Genomic DNA, 16386 nt, shown 5'->3' with positions numbered 1-16386 from the left:
CCTTGTAAATAGTTCAAGTCCAAGTGAATTAAGGACTTCCACATAAAACTAGATACACTGAAACTAATAGAAGAGAAAGTGGGGAAGATCCTTGAACATATGGTCACAGGAGAAAATTTCCAGAACAGAACACCAATAGCTTATGCTTTAAGATCAACAATAGATAAAAGGGACCTCATAAAATTTCAAAGGTTCTGTAAGGAAAAGGACACTGTCAATAGTACAAAACAGCAACCAACAGCTTGGAGAAAGATCTTTACCAATCCTATATCTGATAGAAGACTAATATCCAATATAAACAAATAACTCAATAAGTTAGACTCCAGAGAATCAAATAACTATTAAGAAAGGGGTACAGAGCTAAACAAAGAATCCTCAACTGAGGAAACTTGAATGGCCAAGAAACAACTAAAGAAATGCTCAAAATCCTTAATCATCAGGGAAATGTAAATCAAAACATCCCTGAAATTCCACCACACACCAGTCAGAATGGCTAAGATGAAGTACTTAAGTGAAAGCAGATGCTGTCAAGGATGTGGAGAAAGAGGAATACTCCTCCATTGTTGGTGGGATTGCAAACTGGTACAACCACTTTGGAAGTCAGTCTGAATTTTCCTCATAAAATTTGACATAGTATTACCTGAATACTCAGCTATACCACTCCTGGTCATATACCAAAAAGATTCTCCAACACATAACAAGGACACATGCCCCACTATGTTCATAGCATCCTTCTTTATAATAGCCTGAAGTTGGAAAGAACTCAGATGTCCTTCAACAGTGGAATGGATATAGAAAAAGTGGTACATTTAGACAACGGAGTACTACTCAGCTATTAAAAACAATGAATTTATGATATTCTTAGACAAATGGATGGAACTAGAAAATATCATTCTCAGTGAGTACTACTCAGCTATTAAAAACAATGAATTTATGATATTCTTAGACAAATAAATGGATGGAACTAGAAAATATCATTCTCAGTGAGGTAACCCAATGACAAAAGAACACACATGGTATGCACTCACTGATAAGTGGTTATCACCCCAAAAGCTTGGAATACCCAAGATACAATTCACTAACTACATGAAGCTCAGGAAGAAGAAAGACCAAAGTGTGGATACTTTGGTCCTTCTGGTGATTTTCCTTGTTCCTGGGATCACTACACACATATGACCATGTATTCTACCCAGTGAGCTTCCAAACAACAAAACAAAAAAGCAAACAATCAAACAAAGAAGGAAACAAAACAATAAAAGCAGGAGAGAAACTTATTGAAATGATACCTTATAGTTTATGTGAGAAAGATATAATGAACAAAGAGTGAAATGTAACTGTGAACAATGGGAAAATTTGATATACTTAATACTTTATAAATTCAAAGCTTGATTGTTCAAATCATATGACATTTTTATTCCCATAAGATCAGACTACAGTGAGAAAGAAGTGAGGGGCCCATCTTGACTCTACTGGGAAACTCCCCAAGAAATAATCTGTACATTTAAAGAAAGAAAAGTTAGGCTTTTAGTTCTTAAGTGATGCTAAGTTGTATCTGCCTGCTTCTTCTACAGCTAGTTCAGAGCCCCCACCCCCCTTTTTTTTGGCTGCCTCTAGCCTTCTTATTTAACAGAATGGAGGAGAGAATTTATTGTGTTAATTTACAGTCTCTAATCTCCTTTGTTTGCTTGCTTAACAAAGAGGTTATAGAACTTAAAAAGAGAGTCTTCTAAGATCCACAGGATATAGGACACTGGGAGACTTGTAGTTAAATATTATGGGAAACTAATGTCTTTCCCAATGCATCAAAAAAAACATCTATATTAAGAATGAATTTGTGTTTAAAATTGTCTCCTTGGTGCCTAACTCTAGTCCCTTGAAGCCTATTGTCCATGTGATTGAAGTTTACTGGGTCCACTTGATGCTTCTGAGTACAACAGTTGCTCTGGGCCATTATATTTTTAGATGGGTTTAATTCATGTTGGTTAGCATTGGCCAAGTCTTCAAATAATGTTTGATCTTGCTTGGAGGCAGTGAATACCTTCTCAGGGTCCTGTACATTTCCATCACCTTGGTGGTCAGTCTTGTCCAAGACAGCCTTGTGATTTGTCTTATGATTGTAACATGTGGTGGAATCTTTTTGAGTCTCTTTTAGTACCTGAAAGAGTGTGATTTGTTTATAACAAGTTTTCAATAAGAAACCTAAGACCTATCCATTAGTATTTACATAAGATGCAGTAATATAAGAGGCTGTGAGCTCATAATTTACTCTAGACTTTACAGTGAGTACTTGCCTGCATGTCATTGAAGTTAGTGTAGATTACGCTAATGTAAGAGCCAGAATCCTACTCAATACACTACAAGTACTAATTTTCATTTTTAGAACAATTCTCCAGGGCTGTTTAACACACAAATTTCAGATCTTAGCAGAAAAATATATTCTTATTAGGGGAGATTACATCGATCTAGTAGTGTAACTCTTTCTCATTTGTTCAGTTTAGTGGTTGAAGTTCAACTGATGATATATTTCTTTTTTTTTTTTTTTTACTTTTTTTATTAGATATTTTATTTACACTTCAGATGGCATCCCCTATCCCCATTCCCCCCCCCCCTTAGGAAACCCCTATCCCATGCCCCCTTTTCCTTTTTGCATTTATACATTTTTTTTAAAAAATGTTAATCATAGGCTTTATAAGTTTGGAATTGTTCAATCAGAGGTGTAACCCACTGACCGACCTAGATATAACAACTATCTTTGACTGGTGGAGATACATGAATATCTGCCTCCCTGTCTCTCCCCTCTTTCTCTCTTTCATCACCTAGCTTCTCCTCTCCTTCTTCTTCTCCTCTTCTTACTCCTTTTCTTCCTCTCAGTACTCCTCCTACCTTAGCTCCTCCTACACATCACCCTTCCTGTTAAAATGAAATTTTTCTCTCAAAATATAATTAGAGCTTAATTATGCCAATTTGTACCAGTGAGGTACAGGATAGTCCTAATACCCAGTCCATTCTTTTGTTGACTAACCAGCTCCTCTGTCATCTATTCTAACTAGAACATTTAGTTCTGAACCTGGCTTTAGGATGAATGTCAGCTGACAACCATTCACTCAAATCTTTTCTCTTAAGGTCAATAGCTATATGTTTTCAACCCCATCAGAAATCCAGAATGACTGAGTTAACTATAATTGTGGGAAGCACAAATCATAGTTTCTAAAACTTAGCCAATTTATAGAGACCTCTGAACACCTGGACACTTCCTCTACTTCAAAACGTTGGAGCATCTGTTCTTCTGCCTTCTGGCCCAGGATCATCTGACAGACCTTAGTGCTGCAGAATTATTAAGGGCTGATTACTCTGTCTAGGCAGATATAATCAGTCAACTATTCTGCAAGTGTGTCCTTTTCTGGACAGTAATTTGTCTGTAGAAGGAAAGTGGCAATTCTTGCCTAGTGGCTGTCTCACCAAAACTGGAATAACTCCAAGGATGCTCAATTTCTTCTTAGAATTTAATATAGGAAGCTGTCCGGAGCAGACAGGTCTCTAATGAAAATGAACATTAATACTGAAATGTTTGTCATGTCAATTCTAAGGATTTCTGATGTTTTGAAAACCAGCTCTGATGATATATTTGAAGTTGATGCTTTACCTTGTAGATATATGTGTGTGGAGACCAATTTTCAGATAGGAAAATGCTTGTGAATTGTTTGAACAAGATTTAAAAAAGTTTGAATTTCCACAGTAGTGTGGTGCTTTATGGAAAAGAGTGATACTTTAAGCCCATGTAAACAATCACAGTATCTATATATTTTCTCTGATATGTCAAGATGATTTATTTTTGTTCCCTCCATTATATTATAGGATTAAGTGTTTAAAATTTTTTTCTAGTTCTGTGCTCAGAGACTTCTGACCATATATTGAAATATGTCTATGCCTACCTTCTGATATGTTCCCAGCAACAAGAACCACTTGTGTGTGCTTGAACAAATAGACCTAAGACACTTATCAATTTCTTATAGAAAGACTGCATATGCTAGATGTTTGTAATACAGAACCACTGTGATTTGTCTAAGCCAATGTTATCATACACATTTAATTCCCCCTATACAATCTAACTCAAATAAAATATAAAGACAATTTGTTTCAAAGCTCCAAATGTGATTTTCTGATAGAAATGGTAATAGTAATTTTCTATTCATATGCTATATTGATTTGTGTTAAAAATTCTTTTGAAGAGATGTTGTTTGTGTGAGGAATTAATGGAACTTTTATTAGGAGGGCAGACATTTAAAAGTATTAATAATACTATATAAAAGATAGAATCTTAAGTGTTCATTTTGTAGGCAGGTTGGAAGCCAGCCTAGCTCCACTATAAAAATAAACCTGTGATGGAGATGTAGGAAAGACAGAAAAACAGCACAGTGTGAGTTATGGAGAAAGGTGGAACTAGAGACATGATGGTGATAAGAGGTGTGTGTGTGTGTGTGTGAGAGAGAGAGAGAGAGAGAGAGAGAGAGAGAGAGAGAGACAGACAGACAGACAGACAGACAGACAGACTGATATCCATGCTGTCATTGCCCAGTAAGATTGGCAAAATGGTGTACAACAGCGGCCTGGAGCTCATGCAGACACAGACTCAGCTCCAGAACCTGCTGCTCAGCTGCAGGATTACTCCCTGGTTCTGTGAAATGAGGAAAGGTTCAATTTCTAGATTGGACAACCTTGAAGAACCAAATTGGGATGGCTGTTTCTGGTTGTCAACTTGACTACATCTGTAATGAACTAAAATCCAGACATGGAGGGCACACCTATCATCCAGATCTTGAGAATGGAAGACACAGTTTTCTGAACTGGATCTTGACATGGAGATCTTGAAGCATAATGGCCATGAATATCTTAGGCACAGGCAAGTTAGTGCTTGAAGCAGGCAGATCTCTAAATTCAAGGTCAGACTGGGACAAAGCAAGTTACGAATTCTTTGATGCTTTAAGAATTAATCTGGGCCAAATCTTCTGCTGGAGGACTACAGAAGGACATTGAAGAAGGTAGACTCACTCTAGGCTGCCTGCTTGCATTTAGTTATGAGCATCGGTTGGAACCTACTTCTCCAGGGTTGCAGCTTATACGGAAATCCAGCTGAAACAACTAATCCTGTGGGACTGAGCAGCCACTATTGATGTCTGCAGCCTGTGTTTTCACCAAAGCCCATGTGGATGGCCATTATTAGTACTGTTGTCTGAAGCCATAGTATTTATGGGAGTGCTGGATCACAATGTAGCAGCTTACAGCACTAAGGAATAGGCTGTTACATAGGAGTCAGAAAACTGGCTCCACTCCCCTAGGCTCCCTTACAGTTCTCCTTAGTTGATGGCTTCTAGCTTGGATAGAGGCAGAGATATCCTTCCTTTTGGGGTTGGCCACTAGGAGTTTGACCATGCTCCATTGAATATATGTGCCATATAAAATAGAATATTTTCTATTTTGGGGAAGATTAAGGGAAAAGGGGGCAAACATAGGAAGACTGGGAGGTGAACATGATGGGGGCATGATATGAGATCTCCAAACAATCAGTGAAAAATAAAAATAAATAAATGATCAAAGCAGTAACTAGAAGCTAAAAGAATCATGAAAAAAGTTCAATATGAGTGAACAACAATGTCATCATCACATTTGGTTAGGAACCAGGTGCATGGTACAGAGGAAGAAATGGTTCTTTATCTCTTGAGATTTAGGCACATTTCACATGCTAAAATGATCAGCAGCTCATATTGGCTGTCGGTCCTTATATTCAACTTTATTTTAGGAAGGGTCCTTCTTTGGATGATGGATTCTTCTACTTTTTCTCACATTTCACAGTGGTATAATTGTAACTGGAGATAAGTTCAATAGCTGATCTCGCCTCTTAATTCTTACTCACTGACATGTCTATCAAGCCCCATAGTGTGCAAATTTGATGCCTAGTGTCATGTATTTGTAGCACATCTGCCTCTTTAAGTGTCCAGGTCCTGCATGCTGTTACTGTGTATTATAGCTATAAATGCTAGGGAGTGAACCTTACTCTATACTCTGTAGTCCTATTATATGCTACAAGGCCAAATGAGAATACTGTAACCCACTATACTGTAAGGATTTCCGTATTCTTATGTAATATACCATTTCCCACAATTGTCAGGTAGATTTGAGATAAATATTTATGTAACACTCACCCTTCCTTCAGTGTGCATTGATGGTAGCAGCAGAGTTATGAGAAATAACATCACTGGTAAAGGAACCATGGCTGACACTAAGCAAAGAAAAAGACCTGATTAAATTAAGCCATGTATGGAACTCAGAGGTAACCAACACATTGTTAGAATATATGCCAAAGCAACTCTGGTTGATTAATTCTTTAACAAAATAAGTGAATAGTTGACATGTGAGGTTGATATAATTTCATTGTGCCCACCTTGCCTCTAATTAATAAGCTAAAGGACCTGACTGATATCACTGATGTAGCTGCAAAGGATAGAGAATTCCTAGTTTCTTTCTGTACACGTTTATTCTCCTGTCCTCAAAAGGGAATGTGGCAAAAAAAGGATTCAGTTCTTATTTTTTGATGTGTACCATCTCTGATTTTGCTATTGCCTATTCACAATTTATATCTGAACCAGATGTAAATAATGGTGACAGTGTTGTGATTATACAGATATAATTGTAGATAACCCTTAGTGGAGCATATGTCCTTGTTATATGTTGGAGCGTCTTCTGTGTATATGTCCAGGAGTGCTATAGCTGGGTCCTCAGGTAATGCTATGTCCAATTTACTGAGGGACTGCCAGATTGATTTCCAGAGTGGTTGCACCAGATTGCAATCCCACCAACAATAGACGAGTGTTCCTCTTCACATCCTTGTCAGCATTTACTATCAACTGAGTTTTTGATCTTAGCCATTCTGACTGGTGTAAGGTGGAATCTCAGTGTTGTTTTTATTTGCATTTTCCTGATGACTAAGGATGTTGAACATTTCTTTAGGTGCTTCTTGGCCATTCAAGTTACCTCAGTTGAGAATTCTTTGTTTAGCTCTGTACCCAAGTTAGCTATCACAGATCATATTTACAAGTGTCTCCATGCTTCTTTCATGACCCAGTGGGAGTCATGTAGACAGCATGTGTTGTCTTCTAATTTGGTGAAAACGTTCAATATAATAGACATAGATTAATATGGTGCCAAGTTTATCATAAATAAGTGTTAAGCAGAAACCATCACTATCAGTTGTCTGGGAATCTCCTGAAGACCCTCAACTCTCATATTCTCTCTACATGCTTTCCTGCGGGCACTTCTTAGTCTGAATTATGACATTATAAAAATATATATATATATATATATATATATATATATATATATATATATACACATGCATATTTTATTCTGAAGGCCTCTTGAGACTGGAATACCTTTGTGTCCCAGGGCAAGAAATCATACCAAGTGCTGCCAAGTAATTTGATTTGAGGACTTTCCTTTTTCCAGTTTCAGCACTTTCTGTTCATTTCCCCCAAGAAATTGAGTCCCGCTGCTCTCTGATTTGAATTTTGAGCAAAATCTCAGGTGATAGGAGATGCTGGCAAAGATGTGGAGAATGAGGAACATTCCTCCATTGTTGGTGGGATTGCAAGCTGCTACAACTACTCTGAAAATCAGTCTGGCAGTTCCTTATAAAACTGAACATAGCATTACCCGAGGACCCAGTTTTGCCACTCCTGGGCATAAACCCAGAAGATGCTGCAATATATAACAAGAACATATGCTCCACTATGTTTATAGCAGCTTTATTTATGATAGCCAGAAGCTCGAAAGAACCCAGATGTCCTTCAACAGAAGAATGGATACAGAAAATGTACACTTACACAGTGTAGTATTACTCAGCTATTAAAAAAAATGAATTTGAGAAATTCTTAGGTAAATGGATGGAACTAGAAAATATCATCCTGAGTGAGGTAACCCAACAACAACAACAACAACAACAACAAAACCACATGGTATTAACTCACTGATAATTGGATATTAGCCCAGAAGCTTGCAATACCCAAGATTCAACTCACAGGCCATATGAAGCTCATGAAGAAGGACAACCAAGTGTGGATGCTTCAGTCCATCTTAGAAGGAGCAACAAATACTCAAGGGAGCAAATAAAGAAACAAAGTGTGGGACAGAACCTGAAGGAGGGGCCATCTGGAGACAATTCCACATAGGTATCCATCCCATGTGCAGTCACCAAAGGTAGATGCTGATGTGAATGCCAGGAAGTGCATGCTGACAGAAGCCTGATATAGCTGACTCTTTAAAGGTCTGCCAGAGTCTGACATATTCAGAGGTGGATGCTCACAGCTAACCATTGAACTTATCAAGGGGTTCTCAGTAGAGGAGTCAGAGAGAAGGAGCTGAGGGAGCTGAAAGGGTTGGTGGCCCCATGAGGAGAGCAGCAATACCAACTAACCAGAGCTCCCAGGGTCTAAACCACCAGTCTTGGAGCACATAGGGAAGGACCCATGGTTCCAGCTGTATATGTAGGGGAGGATGACCTTGTTGGGCATAGGTGGGAAAGGAGTTCCTTGGTCCCATGAAGGTTGGACGCAGTGTGTGTGGGAATTCGAGGGTGGGGATGTGGGAGTGAAGGTGGGGTGGGTGGGGGCATATCCTCATAGAAGTAGGAGAAGGGGGGATGGGATAGGGGGTTCCTGGGAATGGGGGGGAATTGGGTAAGGGGATAACATCTGAAATTTAAATGAAATATCCAATAAAAAAAACAATCATACCCATAAAAATAATAAAACAAGCCTTAGAAGTTTGACATTTTGTGAAGAGCAATTGCAAGATTTACCAATATTTTCCATTACACATAACTTAATTTTCCCCTTTTCCCTTCAATAAGAAAATACAAACACAGTAAATTGCATATCTTCTCTATTTAAACTCCTTCTTTGGTTAGACGTGTTTTTTCTTTTTTTCATTTCAGTTTAAATCCCCACTGCTTATTGCATCTAATATCCCTTCTTAATTATTCACCATGCCCTCCATCCTTTAGATGCTGCTGAAGGCCACTTAAGGATACATTCTCCTATCTCTTGAACACATAAACGATGTCCTTTTGATATTAAATGTGTATTATCACATTTTGTAAACTGTGTATATATTATAAATTCTCAAAAAAACATTTAAAGATGAATTTTTCTTCAAAATTTTAACAATGACAATGGATAACCATTATCAGCATCGATCTACTACACTTTACATATTTTATATCATTTCCCCTCCCTCCTTTCAAGTCCTCCCAGGTCCTCTCTAATTCTCTCTTTCAAGGTTACTGCCTGCGTTTTTAATTGCCATTTATGACCAAAATTTGAGATAAAACATCCCAATAGGGAAATGTAACGTCTTATTTGTTTGTCTTTTCTCATACTCATCAATCAGATCTAGGAACAATCCAGGTCCACCCAGATTCTCCTGCATTCACTGTTAAGAGTGACAGTCTTTATTCTTGTTCATGGTGGGTCAGTAAAGTGGGAAATAATGCTTTTTACCCACATGTCACCTAGAGTCTGAATTTAGGCAAAATGTGGCCTCACGGTTTTAATCATAGGCAGATGAAGAAATGCATTTGAGTATTCCAGTCATCAGGCTCCTGTGTTGCTCTATATAACTTCACTTAACCAGTTTTGTTTTTCTCAACTTTGCCTGAGAGTCCTTCAACTTCTCTGATATGTAACTAGTCACTGTAATCTTAGCGTTGTAAATACCATGGAATACCATCTTACCATGGAACTTGCTCTCACAGTCAATAGATTTGGCTTAAACATCTTTTTTTTTTTTTTTTTTTTTTTTTAACTTATTCACTATATACATCTGGCTCAAATCCCCCTCCTGTCACTGCCTCCCACAATCCATCCCTGCCTCCTCCTTCCCGTTTTCTCTGGGCTGGTTGGGGCCTCCCTGGGTATCCCTCTTCCCCACCATGGCCCATCAAGTCTCTGGGTGGCTAAGTATTTCCTCTCCCACTGAGATCAGACAAGGCAGCCCAGCTAGTAGAACATCTTATGTACAATTAACACCTCTCTTTTCAAAAGGCTTTCATATCAGTTTGCTCCGGTTGCAGGCTCCTGTGCCCTTCTCTGTGCTTCTGAGAATTTTCTGCTTTATTGGTTAGAGGGCAGAGCTTGTAATGTTTGAGGCCAAGAGTGGTTCTGTTTCATTGGCTAGTGTTCCCAGCAGAGTTTTTTTGAGTTCAGAGTTTCTTTTGTGTTGTGTTTCTTTTTCATCAGCATATTCAATGAGTGACATGAGATAGCAGTACCCTTGAGTAATTATCCAGCACCTGCTTTGTGGGTCAGTTATCCACTATTTAATTTTGCTGTATTTTTTCTCCAGTGGATTTTTTTGCCCCCTTTAAAGCAAGATCTGTGGAGAGAATTCCCCTCTTGTCCACCCTTTTGGTGTAGCACTTCTCATCACAGTTTGCTTTTCCCTTTGTATCTATATTAAGCAGTACTTGTGTATTAACCTAGTTTTTTTTATTCTTCTTTTTTACTGCAATGTCCCCTTGCTTTTTAATGCTTCTAATGTTTTTCATTGCATCTATTTTTTGTTTTCTTTTTTTTTCTGATTTGTGATGAATTAGTAGAGTATTACTTGACTCTATTCTATCATCATTGACAAATAATTCTTGAAATAAAGCATTACTTATTCCTGACATTATTAGCAAATCTGGGTACTTCATAGACATTTGATTCATATTTGACAGGTTGTTTGCATAATATAAAATGTCTATAAGAAAATAAAAGAGAATAAAACAACAAGTCAGTTGAGGAAGTTGGATCTTTTAAAAAACTCTCATAATTAAATATATTATGCTGAAAATAAGTAAAATATTCTCACTGAACTAAGAAAAACTATTAATATTATGGATTCTTTTGAAAATATCATTATTGTTTTAGCATTTTCTGGTATTTAAAAGAGGTTTGCCAAATCTTATATCAAAATTCCAAATACTTCTCCTTCACAGGTAGCATGTTAGGTAATCTCACAATAGCTGCCATGTTTGTTGTCATTAAGGATTTGACATTAGAACTCAAAACATTTTCCATGTCATTTGTATTTTATCAATTTATCATCTCACTTTTTTCTTCTGTTATTTTATTCAAGATACCATGTTTTATTCTATTATCATATCTTAATCTCTACTTGCTTGTAATTGTTTTTCAGTATCTTTATTTCTCAGGAGTTAATTTTTTTTCTGAACCCACAATGCTAAAGAATGTGCTTCTATAGCATTTTAAAGAACATCCCACAATCTGAGGATGACCGATGGTTTTAGCTCATGATTAGGCCCACATTACCTAAGTCTCTGAAGTACCTGGACTTGTAGGCTGGGTAAATTTACAAAAGATTTATTACGGTAGCTTTCTTTACTATCTTTTATATGGGCTTCAAGTCATTGGTTAAAATAGTTTATATATTGTAGATACAAACATATCATGAGGTGATGTGACTGAATGGAAGTGCCACATTATAAAGAAGCTAGAGCAAAAGCATTGGAAGAATAGATTAGAGTGAAGTATTTGAAAACTTGGCAAAGTGTGAGGGATGTATAAACCAGATGCTTCAAACTCTTACCTGTAAAACATATACCTGTAGTACATGTATAACCACAAAATAATGGTGCAAAAATTATTTTAAAGAAACATTGTAGCAAATCATTTCTCTCACAGTGGCCAGGGAACAAGGACACAGGATAGAGAAAGGGCTCCATTATTCATTTAATAGAATCATAAAGGAATTTTCCTATTTTCTACTGACTTCAACTTCTCAAATGTCACAACTTCTGCATGTTACAACACACATGTGTGAACAGAAAGTGTACATAGTGAGTTGATATTTCAGCATTGATACCTCATCTTTCTCATGTTAGTTAGCAAGATTGTTCTGACTTTTTCCACTGTTCACATAGCGGTGGCCTGGACTATAAGCAGAGTGTAAAACTCCAGTTCACTTCGATTCTTATAACATCTCTATTTATATGTCATTCTGTTCTTGGTCAACCAAAGCTCATATTCAGTTCTTAGACTTTTTTTTTCATATCTAAGAATCACCAGGATTTCAAAAGTTCCAACGTTATTTAAAGATATTAGTCTTTTTTAAGGCAAAAGGAAAATTCACAGTTGTTAATGCTTGATGAAATTATAATAATTTTCTCACATTTTCAAATAAAACAGCATTTCCAAATACCCCTTTTTGGAAATAGAAGAAATAACAAAATAGCATGAAGGAATCACACCAAAGAAGACCAAACCTGGATAAAAAGCTGTCTATATTCTAGCTTCATGATTAGTACCCAAGGCATAAGTTGCTAAGATTTGTGACCTAGGAATCAAGAAGCAGAATGAGAATGGGAAGATCAAGTGCACAGATAGAGGGGAGATGGAATTGAGAGTGGTAATTAAGGAAGAGATTGCTAGAATTGAAAGGCATTTGAGGGACTGTATAGAAACCTAGTACAGTGGAAACTTTCCTTAATATATGCATGCAATCCTAATGAAGTCTCCAAATAATATGGTAGATCTAATCCTTAGTGGCTATCTTTTCACCAAAGAAACTTCTAGTGCTGAGGCTGGGATTTATTCAGTTGATTTGTATGATCAAGGATCCTGTGGAAATCCTGAAACAACTCTGTGTTGCCAAGACAATAGGTAGCTCTCCGCAAACTAAAAGCAAGGTCGTCTTTGGAAGACAACACCAATACAACTCTTTGAACACAAAGAGGCCAAGATGATGCCAATATGGACTCTTTACCCTCATGTTCAATTGTCTATGACATGAAAATGTACTCTGCATTCTACTGAAAGATGACAGTAAATCCTAACCCAACCACATAAATGTAGATTTTAATTTGTCCTATTTGCAAATTCTCCTATGAGATGGCAGCTCCAATTTTTCTGCTGTAACTAACTGATGTCTAGTGTAACTTAAATCTGACATGATGACTTGGAATCCATACCTAACACAGCTTAGGTGACTAAGAACCAAAGTCTAGATAACACAGAGACCTAGGGTAAATCTACATACTACTAGATGAAAAAAGAAAGAGTAAAATGCTTTACTCATAGATTGATGCCTTATCCAGCCATCATCAGAGAGGCTTCTTCTTGTAGCAGATGATGGGAACAAATACAGCACCTTAAGCCAGATACTATATATAAATAACAATCTTGGAAAAAACAGCTAAGAATACTATTATTTTTATCAATTGTTTTCTCTTGGGGGAACCAGGAACAAATGTCTCCCACAAAATCTAATTGAATAATAATAATATTTTAAAATTTTTTTTAAAAAACTAATATCTTCAAATAATGTTGAATCTTTTGAAAAAAATAAAAATAAAAATTTGTCAGCTTTATCAGTATATTCAAATCATTGGAGTCTCCCAAACACTTTCTCCCTCCACTGCCTTAGTTTCTGTTGTTATGTCAGTTCTCATTTTATTAATTTGGATACTGTCTCTGTGCCCTCTGGTTAGTCTGGCTAAGGTTTTATCTTGTTGATTTTCTAAAAGAACCAGCTCCTGGTTTTGTTGGTATTTTGTATAGTTCTTTTTGTTTCTACTTAGTTGATTTCAGCCCTGAGTTTGATTATTTTCTGCCCTGTATTCCTCTTAGGTGTATTTGCTTCTTTTTGTTCTAGAGGATTCAGGTGTGCTGTCAAGTTGTTAGTGTATGCTCTCTTCAGTTTCTTTTTGTAGGCACTTAGAGCTATGAGTTTTCCTATTAGCACTGCTTTCATGGAGTGCCACAAGTTTTGGTATAATGTGTCCTAATTTTCATTAAATTCTAAAAAGTCTTTAATTTCTTTCTTTATTTTTTCCTTGAGCAAGTCATCATTGAATAGAGCATTGTTCAGTTTTCATGTGTATGTGAGCTTTCCTTTGTTTTTGTCAGTAGCCTTCCTTTACTTGAAAGATAAACAGGCTGAGAAAGAAATTAGGGAAAGGACACTCTTCACAATAGTCACAAATAATATAAAATACCTTGGTGTGAATCTAACCAAGCAAGTGAAAAATCTGTATGACAAGATCTTCAAGTCTCAGAAGAAAGAAATTGAAGAAGATCTCAGAAGATGGAAAGATCTCCCATACTCATGTATTGGCAGGATTAATGTAGTAAAAATAGTCATCTTGCCAAAAGCAATATACAGATTCAATGCAATTCCCATTAAAATTTCAACTCAATTCTTCACAGAGTTAGAAAGAGAAATTCTCAAATTCATTTGGGATAACAAAAAACCCTAGGATAGGGAAAACTATTCTCAACAATGAAAGAACTTCTGGAGGAATCACCATCCCTGACCTCAAGCTCTTCAACAGAGAAATAGTGATAAAAACTGCATGCATGGTATTGGTTCAGAGACAGGCAGGAAGATCAGTGAAATAGAATTAAAGACCAAGAAACAAATCCACACACCTATGGTTACTTGATCTTTGACTAAGAAATTAAAACTGTCCAGTGGAAAAAGGACAGCATTTTCAACAAATGGTGCTGGTTCAACTGGAGGACAAGGTGTAGAAGAATGCAAATCAACCTACTCTTATCTCCTTGTAGAAAGCTCAAGACCAAGTGGATAAAGGACCTTCACATAAAACCAGATACACTGAAACTAATAGAAGATGGGGAAGAACATAGAATACTTGGGCACTGGTGAAAAGTTCCTGAACAGAACACCAATGGCGTATGTTTTAAGATCAAGGATTGACAAATAGGACTTCATAAAATTCCAAAGTTTCTGTAAGGCAAAGGACACTCTCAATAGGACAAAATGGCAACCAACAGACTGGGAAAAGATCTTTACCAATCCCATAACCGATAGAGGGCTAATACCCAATATATACAAAGAAGTTAAGAAATTAGACTTCACACAACCAAATAATCCTATTAAAAATGGGGTACAGAGCTAAACAAAGAATTCTCAACCGAGGAAACTTGAATGGCCAAGAAGCATCTAAAGAAATGTTCAGTATCCTTCGTCATCAGGGAAATGCAAATCAAAACAATCCTGAGATTGTTCACACCATTCAGAATGGGTAAGGTAAAAAACTCAGGCAATAGCAGATGCTGGCAAGAATGTAGAGAAAGAGGAACACTCCTCCATTGTTGGTGGGATTGCAATCTGGTGCAACCACTCTGGAAATCAGTCTGGCAGTTCCTCAGAAAATTGGACATAGCATTACCTGAGGACACAGTTATGCCACTCCTGGAGATATACCTAAAATATGCTCCAACACATAAGAATCACACATGCTCCACTATGTCCATAACAGCCTTGTTTTTAATAGCCTGAAGCTGGAAAAAAACGGAATGTCCTACAACAGAGGAATGGATACAAAAAATGTGGTACATTTACTCAATCGAGTATTACTCAGCTATTTAAAACAATGAATTCATGAAATTCTTAGTCAATTGGATGGAACTGGAATGTAACGTCCTGAGTGAGGTAACCCAATCACAAAAGAACACACATTGTAGGCAGAGGAGGGCTGTTCTTCAGAAGAAAAAAAAAAAGAAAGGAAAAAACACACACATTGTATGCTCTCACTGATAAGTGGATATTAGCCCCAAAGCTCACAATACCCAAGATACAACTCACAGACCCTTTGAAGCTCAAGAAGATGCAAAACCAAATAATATGTGCTTTGGTCCTTCTTAGGAGTAACAAAATACTCAAATGAGCAAATATAGAGACAAAGTGTGGAGCACAGACTGGAGGAAGTGCCTTCTGAATACTGCCCTTCCAGGGGATCCATCCTATGTACAGTCAACAAACACAGACACTGTTGTGGATGTCAGGAAGTGCCTGCTGACAAGAGCCCGATATACCTGTCTCCTGAGAGGCTCTGCCAGAATCTGACATACAAAGAGGTGGATATCTGCAGCTATCCATTGGACTGATTATGGGGTCTTCAATGTATGAGGTAGAGAGAAGAATGAAGGAGTTCAAGGCACTTGAGGCCCCATGGGAAGAGCAACAATACTAACAAATTTGAGCTCCCAGGGTCTAAACCGCCAGCCTGAGAACATGCATGGAGGGACCTATGGTTCCAGCTGTGTATGCAGTAAAGGATGGCCTTGTCAGGCATTGGTGGGAGAGGAGGCTTTTGGTTCCATGAAGGCGGGATGCCCCAGTGTGGGGGAATTGGAGAGATGGGAAAGAGAAGTGGGTGAACGGGGGGGGGGGGGGAGGCACACCCTCAAAAAGGCAGCAGGAGGGGGGACAGGATAGGGTGTTCTGGGGGGGATGGGAAAATGGTATAGCATCTGAAATGTAAATAAGTAGAATATCCAATAAAAAATAAATTAAAAAAGGAACCTGATA

General features: G+C 37.4%; 1 protein-coding gene across 1 annotated transcript; it reads right to left on the bottom strand.

Annotated features, from left to right (window-relative positions):
• Positions 1-1765: 1765 nt before the first annotated feature.
• On the bottom strand, positions 1766-6269 carry LOC117722272 (exocrine gland-secreted peptide 1-like). Its single transcript, XM_034521287.1, has 2 exons — positions 6201-6269; positions 1766-2155 (listed from the first exon to the last, which is right to left on the bottom strand). Exons 1-2 carry the CDS (start codon positions 6267-6269, stop codon positions 1766-1768), a joined length of 459 nt encoding a protein of 152 aa, XP_034377178.1.
• Between the last annotated feature and the right edge of the window lie 10117 nt (positions 6270-16386).

The sequence above is a fragment of the Arvicanthis niloticus genome, chromosome 17, assembly GCF_011762505.2.
Source record: "Arvicanthis niloticus isolate mArvNil1 chromosome 17, mArvNil1.pat.X, whole genome shotgun sequence".
Taxonomy (NCBI): domain Eukaryota; kingdom Metazoa; phylum Chordata; class Mammalia; order Rodentia; family Muridae; genus Arvicanthis; species Arvicanthis niloticus.
Note: the sequence above shows the minus strand (reverse complement) of the source record. Positions and strands in the feature narration are given on the sequence as shown.